The sequence below is a fragment of the Perca flavescens genome, chromosome 13, assembly GCF_004354835.1.
Source record: "Perca flavescens isolate YP-PL-M2 chromosome 13, PFLA_1.0, whole genome shotgun sequence".
Taxonomy (NCBI): Eukaryota; Metazoa; Chordata; class Actinopteri; order Perciformes; family Percidae; genus Perca; species Perca flavescens.
Window position 1 is genome coordinate 26648375 of NC_041343.1, and position 25401 is coordinate 26673775.

A 25401-nucleotide genomic window follows, 5' to 3' on the forward strand; every position below is an offset into this window, starting at 1 on the left:
GAGCTGGAAAAACCAAATTCTGGTCAGGCCAATCACATCGTGTATAGTGTCGGTTAACATAAGGACGGCAGAGTTGCGACAGTTCCACGTGAATTCCCGGCTACTTGAAAACAAAGATGATGGCTGCTGCTGCTGGCGAATAGCGGTCTTTCGAATCGGCTTTGGCCGCAACTCTGGAAGACTTGGAGTTAAGCACTGAAGTCATTCTTAAAAAAGGAAGATGTGTTCGGAGTTTTGCCGACCGGATACAGCAACGGTTTAATTTATCAACTAGCGTTGCTCTGGTTGGCTATGAGTGCAGGGGGAATTTGAAAGACAACCGTTTATCCCGCCCCTTGGATGGAGCCCTGCCAATGGTGAGTTCCCAGACCCAACATCTTGATGTGGGTCTGGCTTGTCAGGCTACTAGCTTTATATAGTTATATATAATATATGTTATAGTATTTTGTGTAATATCTGGTGAGAGAGGATGTCAGTGTGATCGGTTATAGCAGGAAGGCATGGGCGGGACTTGGACAGCCGCTCTTCAGTTATCAGTCGACAGCAGCACTCAGTGTACTTCAGAGATGTCATTTAAACTAAACTAAGGCCAAAATGACTCTGCTTGCCTCACTTGTTGAGTAAGTTGTTGTTGTTATAAGTATCTTTAATCAAAAATCTAAATACAACTTCTAATCTATGTACAAGTTTGGTACAAAAGCAGGTTGTACAGTAGTGTTACACAGGAAAAATGGGCGCCTGGTTAGCTCACCTGGTAGAGCGGGCGCCCATATATAGAGGTTTACTCCTCGACGCAGCGGCCGCGGGTTCAACTCCGACCTGCGGCCCTGTGCTGCATGTCATTCCACCTCTCTCCCCCCTAAGCTGTCCTATACAAATAAAGGCCTACAATGCACACAAAAAAATCTTTAAAAAAAAACAAAACAACAAAAAAAAAAAACCAGGAAATATTAGTACAAAAATACAAATAGCTTGTAAACTTGATGTGGCGGTGTGACATTTCCCAACTTTACTAGTTGAGGAGGATCGTCTTTCAACTCCAATAGACCGTTCACAATGGAGAACTCCACTTGTGTCCTCCAAACACAGGCAAAAGAAGGCGCCATTGCTTAGCCTCAATTTTAGGGAGCCTTGTATGTGGTTCAGAAATGAGTATGAAAAGACTATCAAGATCCACAAAAGGCAGATAAGGTCTTATTTTACCACAACTTCAACATGGCACAAAAGGCAGCGGGAGGAGAACCGGGGCAGAGGGGGGAGTGATGTCCTGTCCATAAGTAATGAATGAAGCTTTCAAATATTGACCAGTGGCACAGTGCTGAGGAGTTAAGAGAGGCCATCCTAGAATAGGTGAGTCAACCTGGATGGATAGAGACACTCAAAAACAAGCACTGTCTGGTAGCCTAGCTTGCTGTGTGCTGATGATGAATAAAGCATGAGCGGCTCCAGACGTGGCCTTGCCATCTGCCCATGAAAGAATGACTGAGACGACAGAGGGGAACTTTACACCACCCCCAACAAACTACCTGGCTCATCCCACCCCCACCTGCCATGGGTGTGTGTTACCTTTGTCTATGTATGTTCGAGATGCTGCATGAGGCATCATTTAAACTTTACCCTCCACCGTGTTTACCTGTCAAATACATATTAAAATACATAGTACATCTAAATAGTAAAAAATAATCCAGTGAACTTTCCTAATCATAAAATAATAAAAACTTATTGAATACTTTTACTTTTGATTCAAGTACATTTTGTTGATCATACTTCTTTACTTTCATTTGAGTGTAGTTTTGAATTTTTACCTGAAATCCTGGAATACCTGGAATCTGAATACACCTGATGAACTCTAAACTTTCTTCCAGAGAATTCACAGTGCGCGAGTGGGCATGTTGATGACTGTTAAATCATTTGGTTGGCGCGATACCAGAAGAATACACATAAATATATTTCTAATATGGCATACACTTAAACAGATATTGATTTTTTTTTTTTTTTTTAGGTGGGCCTTTTTTCCAGGTTGCTTAAATACATTTAGCAGTACATTGGTCAGCTTCTGTGCCGGTACTCTTGCCTGGGGTCGTGCCAACCACCATCTACAATAGTTAATACACAGACTATAAATAAATACCTCATACAACCCTAGTTCAAAAAAATCGGAACTATCCCTTTAACAGGCTTGCTGGATAACTACCAGCTCATGTGTTACCCAGGCATAACGCTGATGAGTGAAGGAACAAGAGGTGAATCAAAAAGAGGGCTGGTTGAGTTTAGAGAAAGGAGAGGATGACTGCAGCTGGAGCTGAATAATGTAGGGTAATGTGATCGCATATTACCACTGCAAACAAAAAGGGTCAAGTTTCCACTGCACCTGGCCTGCTAACCTGGGATACCACTAGGAGAGGAGAGTGGCTACGTTACATGTTTCTGTAAACTCTATGGCATATAACTACTCTACCGGCCGAGTGAAGACAGTCTGAAAAAAGTTCCAGAATAACCTTATTCAAGTGTATATTATATATACATATATTTGTATGTATGTATGTACTTTTTTTTAGAGAAAATAAAATTCTTTGTATAAGACTACAATACAGTATAAAGTGGCTTCTATTCTGACCAACACTTAAATAATCAGAGTAAGGCATTGCTCAGAAACTGAAGCCCTTATGAACTTCCTTGCATGCTTTACTGATCAAACTGTGTTCACGGCGAAGTCAGGTTTAACAGTTCAGTGGGTTTCCAATTTGCGGTTCATACCTGCATTAAAAGTCATCATGGTCCGCACTACCTCTCCTCCTTTGTTGCTTGCTTCCCCCTTGTCCTCGCTTAACTGACTGTATATTAATCTATTCAAATAATCTTTTCAGTTTCTTGTACATTGAGATCTTTGCCTGGCGCCCATTTGTCCTCTCTGCAATCCACTTGAACACTTGTATCTCAGCAAAAACAACCTGCACCTTTCATTCTCCTTGCATCACTTACAATTCAAGGACGGAAAAGAAAACAATGATCATTTGTTGCCATTTGTTCAAAGAAAGTAATTAATAAGTTCTAGATGACGGTTCTCTTCCCTTTCCTGCCATTTACTACCTTGAAGCCTGAACAATAGTTATTCCGTTGAAGTTATGTTGAACTGGAAACGGACCATGCAGTAAATCAGTAAAGTATTCCACTCTACTGCACAAATCTGAGAACTTCATGGAGTTTGACCAATACTTCTTCAGTTTTTAATTACTAGGATTTAGTAAATGTATACTGGCTCATTAGTGTAATCCACCTCTCATGCTTGAAACGCATACTCCAAAAAGTGAAAAGTCTGCTGTCCTAGGGAGGAGTGAGACACGATTAACTGAGCACCTGGTTGTTGGTTTCGGAAAGTTATAGAGGCTGTTCGGCGATCCTTCAAGCACTTTGGTTTACAAGCCACAACGTAATTTCTTTAAGTGTTTGCTTCACTGCGTCAATTCATTTTAGAAAGGATATTCTATTCTAGCAGAAATGGCAGTTTAGGATACCAACTCACTATTTGTAATATCCACAGATATGAAAACAGAACATGTAATGCAGAAAACGATGCTGGGGGTGATTTAGTAATGGTGTCATAACGTAGTTGGTCCAGCTGAGTGTGATACTGAACATACAATTCTATTACACCATTTTATTTGTATTGATTCTTTATTTAAATGGTCAGCAATTGACTGATACTGAACATACAGTACTGATATTAATTTAGACATTTATTTATTAATTATTAGCAGCCTTCTGAGTACCTTTGGATAGTCATATTGGTGCACAAACAACATAGAAAGGGGTCATTTTCATTCCAGCTCAAAAGTAAACTATGTCCGTAATCTGTGAATTTCCCCCTTCTAAAATCAGTATTGGTCTCAAAAATCCCATATTGTTCGGGCTCTAGTTCATTCAAAGAAATATACTCACTTTGTAAACTATGTACAGTACAGGCCAAAAGTTTGGACACACCTTCTCATTCAATGTGTTTCTTTATTTTCATGACTATTTACATTGTAGATTCTCACTTAAGGCATCAAAACTACGAATGAATACATATGGAATTATGTACTTAACAAAAAAGTGTGAAATAACTGAAAACATGTCTTATATTTTAGATTCTTCAAAGTAGCCACCCTTTGCTTTTTTGATAACTCTGCAAACCCTTGGTGTTCTCTCAATGAGCTTCATGAGGTAGTCAGGGTTAATTAGTGGAATTTTTTCCCTTATTAATAAAAAAAGCAAAGGGTGGCTACTTTGAGGAATCTAAAATATATGACATTTTTTCAGTTATTTCACACTTTTTTGTTAAGTACATAATTCCATATGTGTTCATTCATAGTTTTGATGCCTTCAGTGAGAATCTACAATGTAAATAGTCATGAAAATAAAAAGGAAACGCATTGAATGAGAAGGTGTGTCCAAACTTTTGGCCTGTACTGTAGTTTGTTGAGTATTTTTTATTTTTTTTTTTTTTTTTAGGCTAAGTGATCACTGCCACTTTAGAACATACGACAGAAAGCGAACGTCATCACTAGCGCTAAGTCTGACTGAACTGAGTTCAGTAGTAGGTTCATTCTGTTGCTAGTTCAAACTGCTTTTGTTCATCTTATTACAAAGCAAGGCCTGTACAAGCCAAAGGGGTTTTTATCTATAAGCTACAAGCAGACTGAAACCATGTGTACTCAATGTTGTGAGGTGATCTGGTTACGTGCAGTAATTCTAGAGGTAGGCACGGTGAGATAACAGATGTTTTGAGAACCAGGTGGATTAGCATGTTTTTTACACTAACTTATTTTATATTGGGTATATTTTTACTTTACTTTCCAAAGCATAACATTTTTATTTATTTTTTTATAACCAAAACGTATTGCCTCTTCCCTACATTCCAGGGATCATCTAAGTCCCTTTCTCTCAGTACAGGTTGAAATCTATGGAGCCCCCCTGGGGTCAGCTGAGAAAAAAAAAAAAAACTAAACCGTGCGTACAGAATAAAATCCGTTCCCTCGGTTTTATAAACCGTTCACACGGATTCATAATCCTGCTCTCGGTGAGACTGCAGTAAGACGAGTGCTTATAGGGACCATCTACAAACTACAACACCGAAACAAAAATATCTATTAATTTAATGATTAAATAAGGTAGTGTCTCCAAACTTACCTCAATTATAACTTGTCTCCTGCTAGCTGTACTACATCACTTACTTTAAAAAAAATAAGTTTGAAGACACTACCTTATTTAATCATTAAATTAATAGATATTTTTGTGTCGGTGTTGTAGTTTGTAGATGGTCCCTATAAGCACTCGTCCGGTCTTACTGCCGTCTCACTGCTGGCTGCTTATATAGACCGATGTTATTTCTCCAGGTCGGAGGACGGCTCGTTTTGATTAAAATTAGTTTGTAGCTCGTTGTTAACCTTATTACGTTAGGAAATATGCATCGTTTGTGATTTAATAACATTTTGCTATAAAGTAATTTATAGCAAAATGTTCGAATCTGTGAATATCTTTCTAACTTTGCTAACTTTTATGAAACCGAGGGAACAGATTTTTATTCTGTGCGCACGGTGTAGATTTTTTTCTCCGCTGAAATCTGACTTGCAGAGATATAAAAAAAAATACTTTTGCCATTGATTGGTAATCAATGGCAGTGAGCATCATGTTTATTTAATTGTTGCCACTTAAGTAATCGTTAAGAGATAATGCAGCTTAAAGCAAGGATTGATTTGAAAACAATGCACTACATTACTGCACACACTAATTACGCATTACTGGCAGTGGACAGTACAGAGAGCACATGACTTATCACAAGTGGGAACTCGCTTTGATGTAATGTATGATGTCAAGAGCGCCAGTATAATCCTTTTTAAGCTCCCACACGCACACCTAAATTCAGTAGAACTGATTTTCTTGATCAACAGATTAGTCATTTGAAATGCATATTGCCATGTAATATAAAATTGTAGTTTTTTTTTTTACAAACCCTAAAGTGTGCCTTGGATTGTTTTTGAAGGAGACTTGCATTTGAGACCAGATTCTACCCATGCAATGAGAACTTCACAAGATTAATTATTGGTTATTCATTTGGTCTATAAAATATCACAAAAAATGTTTTTCCCAAAGTGCAAATTGACATCAAAATACCTTCAAGCAATAGTCATTATCCTAAATATGTAATAAGTTAACTATGATGGAAAATTAGCAAAAATAAATAAAATATCACATGTGATTTCTTAATTTTTTAAAAGTCAAACAATTAATCAACTATCAAAGTAGGGCTGAGTGATATGGACAAAATCAAATATCACAATATTTTTGACCAAATACCTCGATATCGGTACCGCAACGATATTGTAGTGTTGACTATTGGTGCTTTCACAAAATATTTACACAATGAGATTTTTGATAAATAATCATCAGTAAAGTGGATATAATGACTAAGTGGGTAAAGGCAAATAATAGAACAGTTACAACAGTCTGGTAAGTTCAGAAACAACACAACTTCACTGTAATGCAGCCTTTAAAACCAGGAAAAGACAACGCTTATGCCATATCACGATATTACGATATCCAAAATCTAAGACGATATCTAGTCTTATATCACGATATCGATATAATATCGATATATTGCCCAGCTCTATATAAAGACTGTACATTTTCTGTTGAGTGACTCAACTGTTTTTTTCTTCTTTTCTTGTGTAGCCTAAACTGACTACAACCTGCATTTCGTTGTGCAACCTTGTGTTGTAGAATGACAATAAATGAAACTTGATCTTGACTTATCATTTTAGCTCGAAAATATCACAAATAAGACAAATGTTTCAGTTACTATCAACAAAGAAGGCTAGTATCGGTTTTTCTTTTTAGAACCTACACCAGTAAAGATCATAGTAGCTTTAGACAGCAACATCCAACTCAAATATTTACTTTACAGTAGCAATGACAACCCAAAAAATGTCACAAACTGATGTCACTGTCACACGTTGAACAACCCCATGAGATCCATAACCGTTGTAGTAAACAGCCGGTAATCCCGCAGTGTAGATGACGATCTGAGATGCTAATCGTGTTAGCAACAGCACTACAGGTCAGTGATTCCTACCAGCAGCCACTGCAGCAAACCAGTGATCCATAACTACCAGTGCTGCCTAGGACTGGGTACCATTAAAACATTTTCCGATACCAACACTGTGACTTTAATACCCTTTAATTCCCCCCACCCCTAAATCTTAGTATTTATTTTTCAGCTTCTACTACTTGAGCCCTGTCTCTGTGAAACGTAGAGTTTTCCCTGCGTGTCTCTACGACTTGTGACGTTAGACAGCCAGTCACCAGCGTTATTAGATCTTTGTAGAAGCATGCTTATTGGCTCACTGTCACTGATGAGCTTTACTCCTTAGGTTTTTTGGTATTGAATAACAAAGCATTTTTCAATAGTATGGAGGCAATCCGGCCGGTGCCTAAAAAGTATTGAATTCGGTACCCAACCCTAGTGCTGCCTGCGCTATTTCTTATTTTATTATTTACATCCAGTTTTGATCTTATTATATGTTTTGACTACTGACAAGACCCCATCAACGTTGCCTGATTTTTCTCAGCACCCCTCCCTCCCCTCCTCACCAGCGTGACAGGCAGCAGGATTGTGAGGAGGGCGATGTGATGCAACACCAGCAGGAACTCTCTGCGGATGAAGGAGTTTATGGTCCTCAGCGAATGCTGCTTGTAGTCCTCGTGCCCTTTGACGCGGAAGCGGTGGAAGTGACTTAGGTACATGGCGATGATGTCGTATGTCATGTAGGGCCCACCGTACCAGATGACAAAGTAGGTGGCCAGCCAGTGCCTGAGGAAGAACAAACAAAAACCCAGGTAAATACCCTACATCTGTACTCAACATTAGATTAATCATATTATCACTTGCCATTTCAATTCATGCTTTTGCTTCATTTCTGTTGATGTGACAATGATTCTGCCACGTTTGCACAGAGATCTGCTGCATTAAACCAAGCGCTAAGTGGGAGTTACTCCAAGAGACAAAATGTGCGCAAGTAGAGGTGGGGGGACCTGGATGTAACATAATCGTGTAATGAAGCAGCAGAGCAGAATGCGGTGGAATAAAAAGTGTTTTAGAAACAACAAAAATGTGTCCGAATTGTGGAAACCTAGCGATTGTTTTTGACAAAAACACTGTGGTCATAACTTGCATTAAGTTCGGATCTCAGTGAGGTGTGGACAGTATGTGGGCACAATCCGGACAACTTTGTTTTTACGTTGTGTTTTTTTATCTTCACATAACGTTTGTTATGTCAGCATGAAGAAAATATGGATATTTTTTAAATGATTCCCTCAAGAACCGTCTCAAAAAAAAAAAAAAAAAAATCTCAATTTTGAGTGGGAACATTTTTATTGTCATTTTGACCAGAATCGAACAGCCCTACTCAACATTAATCAGCCTTACATAAGGTAAGCAGGCCATCTCACAGTCAATGATGAGTTAATCAGGGTAACCCCAGGATTCTCCAACTTAAATTCAAGGCTGTTTAAGACCTTTTTAATACCATTTCAAATGAAATGCAATGCCAACTTTGTGCATGAATACCTGCAGCAGTGTTTAACACTGAAAACGCACAGCTCAGTTCAACGTTTACTTGCAGCTCTGCTACAGTAGCAGATTTAACCTTTAACGTTAGCTGCCAGTCACATTGTCTCTAAACAGTCCGGTCACAGTGAAGTCCTGCACGGGAGGACAGAGGTTAGAGTCCGGCGGCTGTTCGCTCTGTTTGTTATAAGACGCACACCGAGCAGATTAACTCGCTCACAGAGCCAATCTTTGCAGATGTTACCACTCGGTGTTTGGCTAGCTAATAAGCCGTTAGCCTGTTAGCTCGAGCTTTGTCTGAAGGAGCCAAGCAGCCAGCCAGGCTCCGACACACACCGACACATTCCGCACATCCTCCGCTCAGTTTAACCGCTAACCTCCTCCAGGTAGCGGTCAGAGAGGCCTGTTTACTTTGTGTCTCGGTCCTCCGGTGCGTCCAGCGACGGGCTCCGGTCAGTTTGTAATTAGCCTACATTAGTAACAGTTCAGTTTGTTACGGTATCAACTTAATCACAGAAAAGGCAAAAAATAAAAATAACGAAAATCTAAGACTTTGTAGACCAAATTCAAGGCTTTCTAAGGCTTTAATTTGAGATTATAAAATTTAAGACTTTTTCAATGCTTTTAAGACCCCGTGGGTACCCTGTTAATGATTAAGTAGTATTAGAGTAAATGGTACACTGAATGAGTTTAGTTTCAGTCAAAGTGAAAACACACAGAAACTCATTTAACCTATATGCCTTGCCTCTCTCACATACTGTAAGCATTCAAAGTAGAGCGGAAGATCTTTGCCGGGACACGACGGGCCAGGCTCGGGCTTGCGCAGTAAATGAGCGGTCAGGTGATGCATTTCAATTAGCGCGAAAATAGATGCTGAGGAGGTGAAACGGAGGCTGGCCTCTGGAGGACTTGTTTTATTTCTTTGTTCCAACTTCCAAGTGACCCATACCCTACGTTAGTCACGAATAAATGATGTTAAATTTTTTTTTATAAATGCCTCATTCTTGACAAATGGCAAGCTGTGTGCATGCGCACATTTGAATAATGTTGGGCTGTAAATGGGTTCCGTCTTTTAAAAAGCTGTCAATCAAAATGTACTTGTCGGGCTCGGGCCTTGTCGGGCCTAACGTTTAAGGCCCGATTACCGCTCTAATGCAAAGGCAGGCTTATTTAAGTGCTGTATAAGAAAAAACTTGGATGGCTGCAGCGCCCTAATGAGCAGCGATTACCGTGATGGTTAATTATGTGGACAGCACAGAGTAAAGCTACAGGGCGCAGCTGACCTACTGACCTCTGACTGGGCAGACCAGTACATAGCTACACACATCCCATACATTGATCCGACTACTGCTTTAAGGTAAATGTAGTCCAGAGGATCCATTGACCCAAGCACAAATAATATTAAAGCGTTTTTTTTATACAGCATCTTTGCACCTTTACAGCATGTGTAATTTTAGTACCTTAAAACATACGTATGCAGAGCATTTTTATTTCTGCAGGTTGTTTTAGGTTGCACTACTTAAGGGATAGTTCCAGTTTAGTACAACTTTTTGGTCTTGCTTTTGTAACTTTAGGCATAATTTCCATTGGTCACCAAATTCAATTGCTAATATCTGGAAACATCGGTCTGTCAATTTTGATGTTTTAAATTTGTCTTGGGTTTCTTGTCCCATCGTTGTTGTGATGTTGCCCTTTTCTCAGATCGCAGTATTACCTAAAGAGTATAATGTTATTAACTGATAGGAATGATGGCCAAAACTAGGCAAACAAAATTAATTTTCCCTTAAAAGATTATACCAACTTTTTGTATTGGTCAGTTCAGCTGTTTCATGATGAGAACACAGATACCTAAATCCTCCTTGTGTGAGGATGAGGTATAATATGCTAACACACTCAACATATGGACATGGAGCCCACTCTCTCTCAGCTGTATAAAATACAGTTTCCTCAGTGTTGGAGGTTTTCACACAAAAGAGCCCTTGCAAAAGTTACAGCAACTGAGGTAATGAAGGCTAAATAATGTGACAGATTGTGATAGAGTATTCATGGGTCTGACTCTGGAGCATGTGTCTCATAAGCTCCAGGCTGTGTGCACGTCACAGGACGGCAGAACTGAGCAGCGTTGTGAAGGAATTAAGCCCTGTGGGTGAAGGGGAGGGGCAGAGGAGATTAGCAGCCTGAAACTGGGCCTGCCGGGGTCTGGCCGCTGACTCAATAAGATTAATACGCTAGCATTAGCTTAGCGTCACACTTCCCTAAACTGCACGGGAAGGCTAATGCTATGCTAACACTAACTTGCTGCCAGGTAGCTAATGTGGAGGCAGAGCTTAGACTGTCCTTGAAATGATAGAGGGTTTTTTTCTTTTTTGTAGAGATGAACAGAAAGATGCCTTTTTATTAAAGGTCCCATGACATGGTGCTCTTTGGATGCTTTTATATAGACCTTAGTGGTCCCCTAATACTGTATCTGAAGTCTCTTTCCCAAAATTCAGCCTTGGTGCAGAATTACAGCCACTAGAGCCAGTCCCACAATGAGCTTTCCTTAGGATGTGCCATTTCTGTGTCTGTAGCTATTGAGGAGGAGAGAGGGGGGGGCAAGCTGGAGGGTGGGGGTGTGGCCTTGACCAACTGCCACTTTGCTCATTTGAAAGCCATGATGTCTCGCTCTCAGGGTGGGCAAAGCAGAGAAAGGGGAGGTAACCTTGCTCCTTATGACCTCATAAGGAGAAGATTCCAGATTGGCCCATCTGAGCTTTCATTTTCTTAAAGGCAGAGCAGGACACCCAGGGCTCGGTTGACACCTATCACCATTTCTAGCCACTGGGGGACCATAGGCAGGCTGGGGGAACTCATTAATGTTAAAAAAAACTCATAAAGTGACATTTTTATGCCATGGGACCTTTAAACCCAGACTGTACATGACATAATCTGTTAAGCATAGAGGAAACACTGTGCTGCACCTTCTCAATAGACATCGACCCAGTCTCATGGGCTAATGCCTGTGATGTATCTATCACATGAAGCAGTACAGCCATATCTGAAGATCGCCAGGCTGTGATGTAGCAAACCCTCCAGTACAGACATAGCTAGGCAGTACAACTGTTCCCCGAGGATATTTAGGGCAGGCTAAACCCTGGACTATCTGGGCATAGGTACAGTGGTAACCCTTGTTTCTACTCTAGTGCAGCCATTATACTTTAGAGACTAGGCTGCTAGAAACACTGCTACAAATGTACAAGAAAACTGGTGCATGTGGGCTTTTTTGATTCAAATTCACACCAATAACCATGTATTTCATGAAGGAGATTCACGACATGAAGTCTAACCTGTCGTTAACGACGCTGTCCCGGCATGATGCCACAACGATGGCTCCTGCCGTGGTTGCCATGACGGCATGGATGGAGGACACCAGTCTAAGAAAGAGACAAATAAAAAAGGATTGAGAGAGAAAGGTTACATCAAGTGTGCTAATACAATGACGAACACTCATGAATCACACTCTGGGCAGCTACAGCATCTAATTTAACATTAGGGTATTTATGTATTGTGTTTTTAGCCAAGGCAATGTGGGTCTGTTGGTCCAACGTTAGCATGCTAACACACTAAACTAAGATCGTGAACATTAGAGCTGCAAAGGTTAATCGATTAGTTGTCAACTTTTAAATTAAATCGCCAACTATTTTGATAATCGATTAGTCGGTGTGAGTAATTTTTTAAGACAAAAGTAAAAAATGATTTGATTCCAGCTTCTTAAATGTGAATATTTTCTAGTTTCTTCTCTCCTCTGTGACAGTAAACTGAATATCTTTGCGTTGTGGACAAAACAAGACATTTGAGGACGTCATCTTGGGCTTTTGGGGAAACACGGATCCACATTTCTCACCATTTTCTGACACTTTATAGACCAAACAACTAATCGATTAATCGAGGAAATAATGAACAGATTAAATCGACTATGAAAATAATCGTTAGTTGCAGCATGCCTGCTAAACATCAACATGTTTGCATTGTCTTTTTGAGCATGTTAGCATGCTGACATTAGCCTGTAGCTCAAAGCACCGCTGTGCCCAAATACAGCCTCACAAAACCAATGTCCAATGAAGTCAGATCTGATTTGTTAGCCTATTGTTAGCTCTACGGCCTGGGTAAAACCTGATAAATCTAGGTCAAGTTTGGGGAAAGAAAAAAAAAAAAAGTCTCCTTCAGGTGAACAACTCAAGCAGTCAGACCTACAAGTTCAGTGTACCATCGTGGGATTAGCAATGCTTGGCCTCGACTTTCCTCGTCTATAAACAGACCTGTGACACAGGAGAACTTGGTACATCTCTATTTGAAGTGTCACTGCGAGGTGGCAAAACAACATTACTACTAGTAGTATGACATCCTAAGAGTACACTCACAAGTCATGAACCTATGAGATTTGTTAAATAGTAACTTGTACATTAAAAACCCTTGTGACAGTGTTGTTCTGTGGCTGTATTGAAAACAAAACTTGATGAACGTTCAGTTTATAGTCAGAAAAATGCTGTCCCCCACCCCTAATGGTTCAACAGAGTTAATTTCTGTCCATTTTAAAACAGGACGTTGGATTATATCACTAATTTGTTCAAACTATGAATGGCCGCTTTTGCTCAGACAAGCTCTTTCCCTGGCTCTTCTCCAACTTGGCAGCACTGACAGTAAGCTGCTTTAAAAATCAGAAAACATGCAATTTATTCCCCAACACTCACTGCAGCCATAATAGACAGTCACCCCTCTTTAACAAACTAGTGTTGAAATGTTTCAGCTTTTTGCACCTTGTGGGTCTGCCACACCACCACATTCAATGGAGACAGGTTACCTTGTGAAATTGCATGTAGTGCGACAATTACTTAGCCGTATCGTTATACCATATAGATGAGAGGCTTTTGTGGGCAACAAAGAAAAATCATTTTGAATTTAAACATGTTCTTACGGTTTGTAGGCCTTGTTTAGGATTAATACTATATTAGGACACTGCTAAATAGATTGGAGCTAAGGACAATCAATTTACCACCAGATATGAATCATATTTGCATAAACATGTCTATAGGACTGTACTCCTGGAGTTACACAATTAGAAAAAGGATTATGGGAATCATGGAGTTTGAAGGTCTATATTGAGTCAAAAATATAATCATTTACTAAGATCCTGCCCTGCTAGCAAGTGAATGCCAGCCAGCTGTTCTGGTTATCCAGCTTGTTGATTAGATATCACAGGTTGGACTGCCGTGAAATTTGTTAGGTAAGTGAGATAAAAGTTAGATATTAACTGTCCTCAGTGGACTGTTCCTAATATGACCGCTGACCTTTCTCTACATTCATCATCAGGTCATACTGTGCCTTGTCCCTGGCATGATATCTCAAAAACAAATGACTGAATTTCCTAGAATTTTGACAGAATTATCTTTCCTACACGAGAAGTATGTCCAGAATGGCCAGTTTATCAGAATCAGTATAAGCTTTAATGGCCAAGTAAGTGTGTACGTCTGTTTGCTTCTTGTTGGGCTCAAAGTACATACACATGTTATCCCCCATGTATGCTCCCTAGAGGATGAATAAACTAACAAACAGATTGTGCTCATTGACTGAGCACAATCATGTACAAAGGGATAAACCCTTTTGACTTTACTGGCCACATGGTCTTACTTATAAGGGCCGCCCTAATGACAAATGTTACATTTCTAGCTCCTCTACTAGAAAAAAAGGATGTGATAATGTTGGTCCAAAGCAGCAAAAATAAAATATACCTGATCCAAAGAACCGTAAGGGAGTCAGACACTATTTGAATAAACCCCAGATAATTAGACCTGATCCAAAATACCCAAACAGAATAGGTAGACAGAACACCAACACTGGCAGCAGCACAATGCTCCATCAATTAACAAGCATCTGAAGTCAAAAAGAGTAGCAGCACATGTCATTTTTTTCCTGCACATCACAGTATAAACCATGTGATCAGAGAAGGTAGTAAATCCCCATGGATCCACTCGGGTATTGGATAGATTGTCACAAAGCCAATTACCCAAGCCAATACAACTGGGGCCCTACCCACATCTGATTAGAGTGAATATCACTAGGACACGGCCCGACTCAGGTCCCTGGTAAGGTCTCAGTAAGTAGGGACCGAGAGGACCTGTGAATTTCCTTAGCGCAAGAAAAGCTTCAGACCCTTAGCCCTGCTGTAAATAATGACCAGTTTTACAAGGCCAATAAAGGCTGCTTTCTTTCTCTTTTTTTAACGAGTAAATCCTGTGTTGCAAATGGCAAGATTGAGAAACAAAGAGCGTATTTGTGCGCGTTCCTGCTGGAACCTGCTGTCCCCTCGTACCAATCTCCATGGGAATGTGGCCATGCCACCGGCAAGGCAACGAAGGCCACGTGACCAGCAACTACAAAACTACAGGCCTGAGCTGGAAAAGACTAACTGGCCTCTCACTCTCTCTTTCTCTCCATCCCCTACGAACTCTACCCCCAGAAACACACACACACATTTTATCCCCACGCCTTGCTGACTTCTAGGGCTGTATGGTCGCATACTCTATCACAAGACCCAGATTTCACACAGCCCATTCATTGTGTGACCGCCAATATCTCTCTCTCTCTCTCTCTCTCTCTCTCTCTCTCTCTCTCTCTCTCTCTCTCTCTCTCTCTCTCTCTCTCTCTCTCTCTCTCTCTCTCTCTCTCTCTCTCTCTCTCTCTCTCTCTCTCTCTCTCTCTCTCTCTCTCTATGAAAGGTTGAGGTTAGTGGGGTGAGTAGCGTGCGCAGGGGAAAAAGGGAAGAACGCTTTGCCGCCTTGTTCGGCAATGTTGTCTTTCCTTTCCTGCTGTGTCAGGTCAGTGAACAACCTTGGGTACCCTATCGATGCAACCAAGTCTTCCTACTGACTGTTCCGTTATATACATGGACGACTTGCGCTTCCATGTTCTGTCACACGCACAGTGTCTGACAGTCAGGAGTGTTGTTTTTTGCTCCTCCAGTAAATGGGCTACTTAATCTGTAGTTGCTTTGCCACTGCAGCAGAGCAAAAGAAAAAGTGACAGCAGAAGCAAAAAAAAAAAAGTAAAACGGGGTTAAGTGCATTTCATGGCAAGAAGGAATTCTCTCTCTCCCCCCCTCCTATCACGACCGTGCAATCGTACAAATGGATGCAGCTGAATCACTAACTGTATTGTTCCTTAACCACTTTGGTAGTAGTGAATAAACACTTAATCAATAAGACAAATCAAACAGAAAATGATCGAAACATTTGAAACATTTACTAGTTGATTCGTTGTTTGAATACCAGCTGATACCACACGAATGTTACACCCTTCTGAAATTCTTTTATAATATTTTGAATTTAAACAGACAAAACAAGCTATTTGGGCTCTGGGAATTTCCATTGGTCAGCATTCACTGTCCTTTTAAGCACTACAATTAATCAAAATGGATTAGTTGTTTAATCAAAACAAATTAGTTGCAGGCCTAAAGGTGGGTGAACTATGGCCTCTAGTCATTGATTGATAGATAGATAGATAGATAGATAGATAGATAGATAGATAGATAGATAGATATATATACACACATACACACATATATACACACACATATATACACACACACGGTATTGGTATTAAATATTAGCTATGAGAAACAGTGTTTAATGTTAAGATTTTCAGAACTGTTGATTCAACTGTGTTGTCATTTTGTGGTCATTGCACTGGACTCCACCATATTGTCCGGCATACCTAATACTTTATCTACCACACTTTTTATTTATGGGGTTCACATATATTTATTTAAAGAGACGACATCTAAATTCCTGAGATCACCTGTCAATCAAGTAATGTGGTCAGTAGTATAACATCTTTTTGTCAGTTCAGACATGATGGTTATCATTGCTGACACTCATTACCCACTTCTCTCTTCTCCAAACACACTGGACACATATAGGGAAGTTCTCCCTGTGTGGCAGACATACAAAGTACATCTTAGGTAATGATAGTCTGAAATGTCCTAAGATGGTCACGATATGATTAGGGCTGAAATCATTTCATTTAATATCAATTGTAATGTCAAGTGTTACCTTGTTCCTTCTCAATAGTTCTATTTTTTTTTATCCGATAGTAAATTGAATAGCCTTGAGTTTTGGACCCTTGGTCACACAAAAAGAGATACTTTTAAAACGGTACCAGTGCCTAAACGGTGCCTGAAAGTTTAAAAAAAAAAAAAAAAGGAGAAAAAAAAAGAAGTCAACAACGACATTAAAGAACGGCTAGTTTATTGCCAAGGCCATGGTCAAAATTAAAGATTTAATAATAATGTAATAACTATAACTATAAATTATTTCACCAGTAAATTGCTGTTGAGCGACAAAAACAACAACCAGATGGGAAAAGGGTATTTTACAATAACTTTGAATGCACCACGAGGCTACCTGTCTTAAGTGAACGCACCGTCTGTGTTGTTTAATTCCGACAACGGCAGCTGCTGCGCTGCAGAGCAGACTGTTACATCCTGGTGTTGGAAAGTCACACTTTACACTGTTTAACGTTAGCTGTCAGCATTTTAACCGTGTTTAATCCAGCTGCTAGCTAAAGGTAGGCTAACGTTACCTGCTGTCTAGTATAGTGTAAAGTCAGGCACCGACATTTTTGTTCTTATTCGGTCTCGTTAATACAGTTTACGTCGGTACCGCGTCTAGCACCACACAGTTCGAAGTACGTATTACAGCTACGGTAGCCTTCACGCTTCAAGAAACAAACCAACAAACAAACAAACAGTGTCTTGCTCTTTTCAATCTCCTTTTTCTTTTTCTGGGCGAAGAAGAAGACTCCTGTTCCTGAAATTTGGATTTTGAATACGTGTGGTCCTCCATGTTTCCTTCTTAAAGTTGCCGGGGCCAGGAAGCTACGATAACCATTAGCAGCACCTGGGAGTTTATCATGTGCCAGTGAAAACGCGAAAGGTGGAGCAGTATGTCCTGTATGTCCCTTACTGGCTAACGTATTTCAAGATGGCGCATGAATATGGAGCGTCTAACCCAGTTCATGCGAATGCAAACGTAAAATTTCAAGCCAATAGGAATACTTGGAATTGATGGTGGAGGTAAATATTCATGAAAAAGGACAAGTTGGTGAACGGGCAACACAGATCTTCATAACGAACACTTAAACACGTTACACACTGGACCTTTAACTGAAACTATAATGGCACTCCGAGAGCGCAGACATCCGCCAAGGCCATGCCCTATCTCGCACAGTGAAAAGTGAAAAATAATTTGTATCAGCCCTGTGATTCGATTCAGATTAATAGTTAGTGCAAATAATTGATAGTTGCGGCCCTACAGATAACAAACCTTAACACCATGGTCTTTCCTTCACGCCAAGGCCACACACCACGGAATGGGTACGAATAGCAAAGTTGTCTCCATATTTTTCATCCTTTTAATAAATTTTGTTTTGAGCATTAATCTCACAGCTCAGCACACCTTTTAGCAATATAAAACCAGTTACAAATAAGGAGAAGAGATTATCTTTTTTTGTGCCGACCGAGGATTATTCTTACTTCTTATTCAACAGTCTCTTGTTTGGTTATTATGGTTATATTGCAAACCCTTTTCTCTAATTAAAAAGTTACAGCACTGACACAGCCCACTATGACACTGCATATCAGCACAACCTTAGTCATCTTGAGGAATAGAATGACAAATAAGGTTTAATCAGCAATAGAAAACACCTTTCACTTCACAGACACATCATGACTGTAAAAAGTAAATGCAGCCCCTTCTCCGGGTGCCCCAAATTAAAGCCCCAGTCCACCAAATGTTAGGGCTGCCCTCTCTTAAGCCCCTGACACACCGACCAGACGGCCGAACCTCGGCAGAAAAGGCAGCTGGACTGATCAGTCTCCCAGAGTTGGTCCAAAACGTTTCTCGGAACACACCAAAGCGACGAGACGTAATACGTCTCCATAACAGCAGGCGGCGCTAATCTGTATTGTCGCCCAAAAATACAAACCGGCAGCTGATTGGACGAACGCGTCACGTGGGTCTGGCTGCTCCCGGATGTTACAACCAGGCATTAATGGCGGCTCATTCAGAACGATCTCATATTTTACAAAGATAGTTCACCGAAATGGGTTTCTGAAAACATCTTAAGCGAGAAATAGGCCATGCAGTCGCTGAATCTGTCTTCATTTCAGATCGACAAAGGTCAGTTTAAAAGATTTTCGTCAGATTTTGAGAGGCTGTTTGCCGCGCTCATCCCGCTCGCCATTTCCGGGTTAGCACTCCACCAATCAGATTGGTCACGGAGTCTGGACTCCCTTTAACTCACAAACAAATATTATATAGATGTTTTCACTTCTGAGCTAAGTGATGGGTCTCATACTAAAAACAGTGATTAAATGGAAACCTCACAGTTACGCTATGTTAATGTTTTTTTGCAACCTCACTAACTACGGTAACATCATGTATTACTTCAAAACACTACACATTATATTACAGACATTAGCCCCAAGTTTACTGACATGGGCTGCCTGTTATGGTTCAACACATGTAATTTAATAATTGGAGGGAAAGCAAAACTAGTCATCATCAGCCAATCAGGGACTTGAGTTATTAATATAATATTTGAATGGACACAAATATCTATTTAACAAAATGAGATTCACACAGGGCAGTAGAGGAATGATTAAATGCGTTTGTTAACCGATGTTTTTTTGTAAGAAAAGAAAAATAAAATCGCAGTCACCAGAAATTTCAACTACACTTAATTTCTTTTGTGATGAAACCTCATCAGACCAACAGGCACACGGTCTGCTAGTAAATAAAAAGGGGACAGGACAGGAATAGCCTTAGAGCCTTTTTCCAGTCTGATGTTTGAGGCTATAGTGGTCCAGACCTGAAGGGTACCAGTGACTGAACCTTTTCTCAAGATAAGTATCATGCCCCCTTCCCTTTGAAGACCAAAACAATGACAGAGCCTAAAGACATAAGAGTTAGAGTGGGGAGGAGGGGTGGGGGTAATTAACCAAACCACACCCCAGTTCAATCCATATGTGCCTGTCTCCACCCTTAACTTCCTTTTAATACTGCTGGAAAGTGGAAACCCACATCCACTAATGCATTTTAGTGAACGTGAAACCTGGGGAATTTCCTCACACTGTTCCACCAAAAATCAAAGACACTAGCACGATCCAAGCTTGAGACCTGTGTGGCAGACTAGGCACAGCAGACTTTAGGGACTGGTTAAGTTGTGAACAAGCAGTGCGATATCCCCTGAGGCGTGGCTGCTTGTAGGAACATTTTCCGTTAGATGAACATTAGTAAATGAGTTGAAGCGTTAGTCAGGAGGAGGGTTCAGTGTTTTCCAGTGCATAGCTAACTCAGCAGTCGACTCTGGCCAGGGCTCAGAGGAGGATTAGCAAGAGTGACAGCGTACAAATAAGCGATGAACTGAGCTGTGCACATGTGAGCAAGTCACACTGACCGGCACACGCATACACAAACTATATTCATTATTACTACTTTGCAATAGCCATGAGATGGTAAAGGCTGCAGATGTAATGACTTTGTTTGTTGACAGAATTTCTAATAATAGATGGATCAAGCTCAGGTTTGTTCATCTCTACTCATAGGTAACGTTACATGTTTTTCTAATGCCAGGATCAGACTACTGTTTTTCACAACAGTCACTATGTCAGACTAGACAGACATTGTGCTATACATTCTCGCTGTGTTTTGGATGGAAGAGTGGCAACACCACAAGTATGACTCCGACCAGCCCCCAGACCAATTATCGCGTGCTGTCGTCAAGACCACGCACAAGTTCATAGGTCAACGCTTTGGAGGAGCGGCAGCTTCTGAAAAAACTGACCGCTGTCGATCTGAAATGAAGACAGATTCAGCAACCGCATAGCTTATTTCTCGCATGAAATACATTTCGGTGAACTATTTTTGTAAAATAATAGATTGTTTTCCAAACAAGCCACCATTATGGTCGGTTTTAATATCCAGGAGCCCAATGTGAAGCATTTGTCCAATCAGGTGCAGCCATCGTGGTTGTAGGAGGGTGAAGCCTGTTTTCTTTGCTAGTCAGTGGTCAGAGAAGAGAAACCGATAACGTCTAGTGGCGAGCCCACTAGCGTACAATGCTGGGAAAAAGAGGGGCGATCCCTGTCGTGAAAGAAGCCTATATGGGCACTGTGTTATCTTTCCTCCGTCTCGGAGCTCCAACCAGACAGCAGCAGCCGCGTGTCTCCTTCTTTTTGCCATGTTTACATACTGTATGTGCGCCAGGAAGCACTCGCTCTTTCTATTGGTCAACGTCAACGAACACGTTGTAGTATATATCACATTAGGCGGAAAAAGACAAAATTCTGACATGCTACACTTTCTGCGTCGTGGCCATCAAGCGTCCCAGTCGTTAGATCACTGATCTTTGATTATCTCACACTACAAGAGGTAAAGATGCACATTCATCGATCCAGCCCTCATATAATCGGGCACGACTCTGAACGTTTGTCTGCGACATGTCTGTCGGGTCAAAATCAGGCTGTGTAGTCTGATCCTGGCATAAGACACAGACCAATAAATAGCATTTATATCAAGGATCAGTGTGCACTTATGCTTTAGGTATCCTTCAGTGTTCTATGGTATGACTAATGTTATAGTTATGGAGAGATACAGGCAAAAACATATTTTTCAATTTTGAGGTCTTGGGCTTTGTTGCTTCCATAAAATGTCTTCTTTCAGATTAGGGGAAAAAAATACATCCAAAATATACATTTAGCTATTTATTTTTACCACACTTTGTCTATTTGCACCTATAGATTTTCCCTAAATTCACCAAAAGTTAGCATTAGATCATGCCTCATTTGCATATTTAAACATAATATTTTTTAGAAAACTTGTAATACAACAAACATTGTCAGGGTGCGAACTATGGGGCAGCTAGGGGGAGCTCGGCTCCCTTTAATAATCCCCTTAATTTAGAGACTTATTAATAAGTAATAAGTCTCTAAAAATATTAAAAAAGTCATTTTGACTTGCAATTTCAGTTTTGTGTAATGTGATCATCCTGGATTATTATGCGTAAAATTGCAAAAATATCATTCATTCATGCGGGACGGCGATTTAAACCTAATTCACTTCAATTTTGAGCAAAGTCACACTGGGCCATTGGCTGCATCCTTTGGTGTTCCGTGTTCTTTATTTTCAGGCTGGATGCAATTCCAGGCGCAACTTCCAATACACTTTTGTTTGCAGAGTAAAGTTAAAGCTCAAACGGAACATGTTAGAGACCGTTTCCCCTGCAGGGAGATCACAAACTAAAACCTAAGCGTTGCTCTTCCAAAAGGCCTCAGGCAATACCGTAACTACAGTCCGCACACACTGGACACACAGCACTTTGTTCAAATGCTAACACGCTGCTGGCAAAACGGATGGAAGCTTGGGGTGCGTCACTTAGGTCTGATTCAATGGAGGAATTAGGGTATTCTTCTTCTAGCCTAAGTAACTTCAAACGTTGTTCATGTGAAAATCTCAAAGACAGCCTGATGCTTTGTTTATAGACTATTTGTGGGTGGCTGTTTGACCTATCAATTCCTGTCGATAAAGTATAATAGGGTAAATCCTGTATAGTGCACACTTGTAAAGGTTATGCATCTTTGTAAGTCATTGCACGGTATAGTTCGAATATTGTGTTAATAGCCTAAGTAATCAACTGGGATTTCATGGTGATATCTGGTTGTTATGTTTTACCCTTTACACCTGCAGTGTCTTGCAAAATGTATGGAATTTAGCAATACATATATTTAAAAGCCTTTAAAATGAGTTTTTCTCATACTCTGAGCTAGAAATCTCCACTTCAGTAGCCCTTACATACACCAGACTTTGCAAAATTTGGATTTTGTTTTGGCTGTTGACAGTATTTTCTGATTCATGTAGTGATAAAAAGATATCCCAAATCCCCTCTGTAAAACCGTTGACTAATATTTCAACAAAATGAAAGAATTTTGAACCTGGCTTTATCCAATGTTCCGATTTCTGTTATGGAATGTATACGCAAATTTGCGCATATTTAATAAGATAACGCCGTATTATTTGCATATTTAAAAATAACATTTAAAAAAAAACTTGTAGTACAAGAAAATATTGTCTTAAGTAATCAATTGGAGAAGTTGCATGGTGATATCATAGGCATAATTAAAACATTTTACCTATTGACCTGTAGTGTTTCCCCCTTAACGTTATATTACTACAGGGACCCATAGTTTTGCTGTAATATTTGCAAATCATCCTTGTAAAGAATCTGGGGATTACTGTGCCCATTTTGCACCAAAGCAATAATGATACATACAAATTAAAATAGGATAATATCAACAATACGAAATAAATATGCTGGTAATTCCATATAGATAACAGTAGGAACGTTAACGTTACAAAGAAAAGAAAATAAGACATTAACGTTAGCTAGCTAACGTTAACTGAATTGGGGGGGGGGGACGTTACTAGCTAGAAGCCACCAAACAAGGTCAAATGCTATACATTAGCTTAGTGTTAGGTGATATTTTGTCAGGGTATGTTGAATAAAAAGGGATTAATTTAGCTAGTTTACCTCTCGCTGACCAGCACCACGTCGGCATCGTTCCAGTGTTTGAACACACAAGGCAGGATTCTCCTGAATGCGAAAAAGAGACCGGGGAAAACTACGGCGCCACAAGCTAAAACTTGCAACATCCTGCCTTTATTTTCCTCTAAACCTGCCTGGAGACCTGACTCTCTCCCCTCCGCGGAGTTTCGCCCGTTTATACGCGGCGATGAGGCATTTTAATGCGGCCGGGGGTCGCTGTTTTTTCACCGGGAACAGTCCACCATCTACACTCGCGCGCACACACTCTGCTGAGGCTCAGCAGCAGCACCACTGTCGCGCTAAAGGCAAGAAAACAAACGGAACTTTCTAGGGCGACTGTCAAAATAAAAGTCTTGACCCGGCACCGGAATAAAGGTGGTACTTCCGATGAGAAGGTTCACAAGGCAGCAGCATAATCACATTACCAGAGACGTAATAGTGAACGTTTGATATTACGCAAGTATTCGCTTTTATTTTGAAGGTCAGCTCCCTGTTATATTGACAGATGCACAACTGAATAATCTGAATATAAACGTAAACATAAATAGTCAGTTAATAAATTAATAAACATTAACAGTTTTGCAATTGAGTTTTTTTGATGGAGTCTTTCTAACAGTAATGGAAGAAATATGCAGATACTTTACCTAAATAAAAGAAGCAATGTCCAAACACCTGCATTCAAAACTGTATGTAAATCTGCATTAATACATGTTTTGGCAATTTGGGGGCAGTGCAGCATGTAAACACAATATTAACATATAATCACCTTATAATGGCTAATGTGTCAGGTAACAGTTGCCTGTTTACACATCCTGTAGACATTAGTGATTAGTTATTTAGAGCCTCCCTTTAGCTCTGGTTTGGTCCCATACAGTCTATGTTTGGTCCCCACCAGCACTTGAGAAAGAAATATCTGTTTGGCTGCCAAATGCTCCTCCATGTACACATGTTGCTGTGCTGGGTAGGTTGCATGCTGTGGGTTTATCAGAGATTATTTGCTAATATCTGCTGCTGCTGCTGCTGCTGCTGCTGCTGCTGCTGCTGTTGGAAACCAATCTTACGAGAGAGGTAAAACTGAACCAAATAGTGAATGTGCTGTAAAACCAAAACAATCAGATGAAAGATGCTAAATAGTGCCATAGCTAAAAAAAGAAATATTAAAAAAAGAAGAAAAATACCACAATTGAATCAACACCTCTGACAGTCTCTGTATATGCAGTCTATCCATGCTAAACTACTATCAGCCATCAGATGCCGCAATCAGCTCAAGTAAACACTCCCTTTAAAGTTAATTGAGCCAGCTTTGTTGGCCTTGTTGGGGAGTGTCTGATGGACGTGTGTTAATGAGAGTGTCTGGCATCAACATTTACAATGATCCAAGTAAGCTTCCTTATTGTAGCTGGGACAGGACATCTGGGTTACACTAATATGCTACCAACCAACTACTGCTCTCTTATCATTGGATTACAATCTGTGTGAGTCAGGTCACAGAGAAATACAGTTTATTGTTTTGTTTGTTTGTCTTAGTTTTGTGAAAATAAGATATTTTGTGAACTGAAAAAAGTTGATCCATAATTTCACAGTATTTTTTTTTTTTTGCATGATGTAAAAGTAGTTATCTAAATGCAAATCTCAGAAGCTTTTTCCAATCATAACCATAAATGCACAGAGCCCACACCTATGTGTCTGTTTTCTTTGCCAGACACATTTGTAAACTTACACCCAAACTTATCCATCTCTAATATGATGGCACTCCAGAACTCATGACTGGATTAACCCACGACTGGGCCCCGGGATAAGAGTGAGCTTCCTCCCACTGTGCATTGTGTGTATACACTTCAAGTACACAGCAATGCACACAGTGGCTTAATTATATTTCGCCTATAGAACTCAAGATACCAACTGCTACTTGGAATACTACTTGCCTCCAGGCTTTCAGTGCATAATTCACTGGGTAGTAATTTGATTACATTTATGTTTATTGAGAACACAGTAAAATAAGTGTAAATACAATATACGCATACAGATCCTTAAAGGACCAGTGTGTAGGATTTAGGGGATCTTTTGGTATGTAATTTTATGTGAGTCTTTCATGGGTGTATGTTTTTATGTCATTTATTTAGCCCCTAACCTAGAATTGTGTTTTCGTTAGCTTGAGC

General features: G+C 40.2%; 1 protein-coding gene across 1 annotated transcript in view; it reads right to left on the minus strand.

The window, feature by feature from the left end:
- tlcd3a (TLC domain containing 3A) overlaps positions 1 to 23554 on the minus strand; it is a 37218-nt gene extending 13664 nt beyond the window's left edge. The window contains exons 1-3 of the mRNA XM_028595007.1: positions 23228 to 23554; positions 11932 to 12018; positions 7630 to 7849 (exon numbers count right to left, since the gene is read on the minus strand). Coding sequence (XP_028450808.1) covers positions 7630 to 7849; positions 11932 to 12018; positions 23228 to 23349 — 429 coding nt within the window. The 5' untranslated portion in view covers positions 23350 to 23554. The remainder of the gene's footprint in view (positions 1 to 7629; positions 7850 to 11931; positions 12019 to 23227) is intronic.
- Positions 23555 to 25401: the final 1847 nt, after the last annotated feature.